The sequence below is a fragment of the Castor canadensis genome, chromosome 2 (genome assembly GCF_047511655.1).
Source record: "Castor canadensis chromosome 2, mCasCan1.hap1v2, whole genome shotgun sequence".
In the NCBI taxonomy this organism is placed as follows: domain Eukaryota; kingdom Metazoa; phylum Chordata; class Mammalia; order Rodentia; family Castoridae; genus Castor; species Castor canadensis.
In genome coordinates this window covers 172,502,984-172,507,581 of record NC_133387.1, presented here as the reverse complement: position 1 = coordinate 172,507,581, position 4,598 = coordinate 172,502,984, and the positions used below count along the sequence as shown (strand labels likewise).

Here is a 4,598-nt window from a genome sequence, read left to right as displayed (position 1 = left end):
ATGAGAAATCACACATTGGTGGATGAGTTCATTCTGTTAGGGATACCTCAGACAGAAGGACTGGAGACTGTGCTCTTTGTCATCTTCTTATTCATCTATAGCTTTACCCTATTTGGAAATTTGCTCATATTTATAGCAATCATTTCTTCTTCTACCCTTCATACCCCCATGTATTTCTTCTTGGGACTTCTATCCATTTTTGACATGTCATTTCCTTCAGTAACCTGTCCCAAGATGCTACTTTATCTCTCTGGCCACAGCCATACCATCTCTTATAAGGGATGTGTTGCACAGCTCTTCTTCTATAATTTTCTGGGATCTAGTGAAGGATGCCTCTATTCTGTGATGTCCTATGATCGTTTTGTTGCCATCTGTCACCCACTGAGATACATGCTCATCATGAAACTTGGAGTCTGTGTCAGCTTGGTCATGGTAGCTGGATTGGTGGGGTGTCTTCATGCCACCATCCTGACCTCATTGACCTTTAAATTAATCTACTGTGGCCCCAACCATGTGGACTATTTCTTCTGTGACATTCCTGAAGTTTTACCCTTGGCTTGCACTGACAGCTTCTTAGCTCGGAAAGTCAGTTCAATTAACGTTGGCTTTCTGGCTCTAATGCTTTTATTCAGTGTTTGTGTCTCCTATGTTCATATTGGGATTGCCATCCTAAGAATCCATTCAGCAGAGGGGAGGCAGAAAGCTTTCTCCACATGCAGTGCTCACCTCACTGCAATCCTCTGTGCCTATGGACCTGTGATCATCATCTATCTGCAGGGCACACCCAACCCCCTGCTTGGTACTGTGGTTCAAATATTAAATAATATTGTTTCACCCATGTTAAACTCACTAATTTATTCCTTAAGGAACAAGGAAGTGAAAAGATCTCTGAAAAGGGTGTTTCACAGTGTAGTCCTTGCTGTTCGGAAATGAGTTATACAGTTTGTAAAGGGTTTAAAAAATTCTTTGTCTCTGATCATCAATCTTCTATTTACTTCTCTTAAGTAAATTAACAATCATATAATAGAAAACACTTTAACATATTTTGTTTGCCTATAAAATTTTCTATGTTGGTTTGCCTTTGTAATCTCTGAGTTCCCCTAAATATCTCTATAACTAAAAGAGTCAGTTACAGAGTTAAGAACGCCTCAACTCTAGGTAAGAAATTCATGAAATATTTTATTAGTTTACTATCTGTGCAATGGGCAACCATTTCTCTTGGTTGAAGATAGAGGGGGTCTGTGAACCATAAAAACTGCTCTCTGTGCCAAATCAATTGTCACTCCATCCTTCTGCTCTGGCTAGAGAGTAGCTATTCTCTTTTCCTGTCCACTAGCATTTCATTTCCTCTATTTCACAGAGAACATTAACTAACATTTTTAGAGCATGACCTGTGATCAGGGATGGATGGACTTTTCACATATATCATCTGACTGATTTAATCTTCACATCACTCCCATAAAGTAGACTATGTTTTCTATACAAGAGCTTTGAGTATCAGAGAACTAATAATCAACAAAGAAAACTCACATCAAGTTGATACAAAAGTTCCTGCTCTTATCTCTAAATAATCCATTTGGCAATTTACCACCTCTGTCTCCCAACAGAACTAATAATAAAAAGAATTTGTTCAGGAAACAACCAGTAAAATTCTCGCTGATTTAGGTCTTATTTATAAATTAACATACTTTTTGCTCTATTTATTTTATCCTACCCATTGCCCCACCTGTAGGTCAAACAATAAGAGTTTTTTCTTCTGTGCTCTTACCTCATACTGTGCCCCAGTCTTATTCCTGTACCATGTTGCCAATGTCCCAAATTATACTTTCTTTTATTTTAAGACTTAATTTTCTTTCCATAATTTTCTATTTCATCTCCTAAGTGGTGTCCTCTTTTTCAACAGTGAGCGGAACGTTCTTGGCCATTAGATTAATGGTTTTTTCAGGGGATTAACCCTGGGCTCACCCACATTCACAGTGAGCATGCCCACTGTTACAATGGTGCTTTCTGCTGCTTGGTGGGGAAGCTCAACACCCATCCATATGGTAGATAGATGGCACCAGTTCAGCTAGTTCCTTAGGCTCAAGCAAGACTGAATGGTCAGTCCCCTTCCAGGTCTTGTCCAAAGTTATGTGACATTCCATTTTCTTGACCCCAGAGCCACCACAGCCACAATATTGTGATGTCTGTTTCATGTCCAGAATATCTATGAGGATGTTAGCAGGTCTTAATTTAAATATGTATCCATTCTTAAGTAAAATTGAAGATAGCTTAAAGCCAAAATATGAATGACTACTCTTTTGATCCCTTCAACATAACTACTTCATGGACTGCTTGACATGAAAAAATGAAGCAATTTAAATTATTTCTACATTTATATCTTCCCAACATAATATTTACTTTAAAGTACATATGCAAGGCTGGGAGCATAGCTTAGTGGTAGAGTGCTTGCCTGGCACTACCCCCCCCCCACAAAAAAATGAGAAGAAAAAGATGTATGTAGGTATATATATGTGTGTATATATGTGTGTGTGTGTGTGTGTAAATACAATTAAAATTTTACCTTATCCATAAAACAAAAAATGACCTAAGTGAAAAATGGGCAAAGGATGTAAATAGACATTTCCTAAAGAAAATATACAAATATATAGGCTTATGAAAAGATGTTTAATATCAGGAATCATTAGGAAAACAATTAACAATGAGATATCACCTTAAACACATTAGGATGAACACTACTAAAAATAATAGTAATAATAATAATTGTTAGCTGTGATATGGAGATATTGAAACCCTTGTGTGCTATTAGTATAAATATAAAGTAGTGAAGCTAGGAGGAAAATTACTTTGAATTTCCTCAAACATTGAAAATAGAATTACCACAGGATCGATTGATTCAGCTTCTAGGTGCACACACAAAATTAAAATGTAAGGTCTTGAAGAGTGGTTTGTACAGTTATGTTCATAGCAGCTTTATTCACAATAGCCAAGAGAGAGAAGCAACTCAAATTTTTAATTGAATAAATTCACTGTACAAGAGATGTACACATACAACAGACTACTAATTAGCCTTAAAAAGGCACATTATGATTTTGACACATGCTACAACATAGATGAGCCTTGAGGATAGTGTCCTAAGTGAAATAAGCCAGTCACAAAAAGAAAATTCTAGTCTTATGATATTTTCTGTAGTATTCCTTTCATATAACAAGGGAATAGAATGGTGGTTGCCAAAGCCTGGGAATTTTTAGGGGGGAATGAGTAAGAAAAAGAGCAAGGGAGTTATTATTTAATGACTGTAGAATTTCACTTTTGCATGATGAAAAAGCTCTGGAGATTAAGCAATAACGTAAGTACACTTAATACCATTGAACTATACAATGAAAAATGATTCAAAATTTAAATTTTATGCTTGTGTATTTTACCACATTTTAAAGCTGCATATTCAGAGAATTTGCTAGATCTATTCTTTTTCTTATTATTGCATCTATGGTTGAAGCCTTACAGACCACTGTTTCTCAATTTTTTACTATTTCAGTTTAGTGTGGCAGAAAGGCATCTGAGAAATGCAGCCTAAGGTGCAGGGAATCTGCTTACAGCAATAGCAATGGAGTACCATTTAGTGAGTCCTTACTCCTTTCCCAGACACTGTGGATTTTCTTTGAATGTGTAATCTAAATTGATCTATATGAGTGTCCTGTGACATCATTTTACAGAAGACAAAATGAGGCTCAAGAATATTAGATGTTCTTCACATCACAAATTAGTTTGAGGATATAAACAACATTCCATCTCAGATTTTTGCCCAGCAAATGCAGCAAATTTTCTGAAACTGATTATAAATGTCCAACCTACTATCTTTTTCCTGCTTAAGTCTAACCCCATTTTCTTCCTATCAATCTATTCAAATCATAAGAACAATCCAACATTTTTTGTAATACTTCTTTAAGTCCTCCAAGGTCTCTTCTCTTAGACAACATTGGCTTCAGTTATTTCTCACCAGCTTTCTTACTGTAACTGTTCCTATTATTTTACACAACTCATTCTTCCTGTTTTTAATTTTTTGTTAATCTTTCTTTCCTTGCTTCTCCATTTTCTGCTTATCTAACACTGATTCTGTAAAATAAAAACCTCAGGAATACAGCAAAGACAGAATTTCCCATAGAAGGTACATGCCTCAATAACATGATGAGTACATGTTTTTTTTTAAATATCAGGATCGTGGGCATGTGTAACTGCATGCTGGAGAGATTTCTCACCCAAATGTTAAAAATGTGCACTCTGATGTGGGGGAATTGAAGCAATTTTAATTATATTTTCTATTTAAATAATACTATTTTTGAATGAGTTTGTACCACTTTCTAACAAAGTATTTTTAATAAGGTTGGGGAGATATTTCAGTATGCAATCAAGTGAGGCTGATTAACAGAGCCAGAAAGACTTTAGAGGAAACAATCAGAAGAAATCCTTAAGGGAAAGAAATTTTAGACAGTTGTTTCAAAATCTAACAGTATAGTAGTTATTATGTCAAATTTAAAATCATTTGTAATAAAATTGTCTAATGAGGATCTAGTCTCATTCTCTTTTGTTACTCTTCT

The 4,598-nt window shown here is 35.5% G+C and overlaps 1 protein-coding gene across 1 annotated transcript; it reads left to right on the top strand.

Moving 5' to 3' along the window:
• LOC109677365 (olfactory receptor 10N1-like) lies at positions 1–933 on the top strand. Its single transcript, XM_020153365.1, has one exon. The coding sequence runs from the start codon at positions 1–3 to the stop codon at positions 931–933; it is 933 nt and encodes a 310-aa protein (XP_020008954.1).
• The last annotated feature ends 3,665 nt before the right edge of the window (positions 934–4,598 follow it).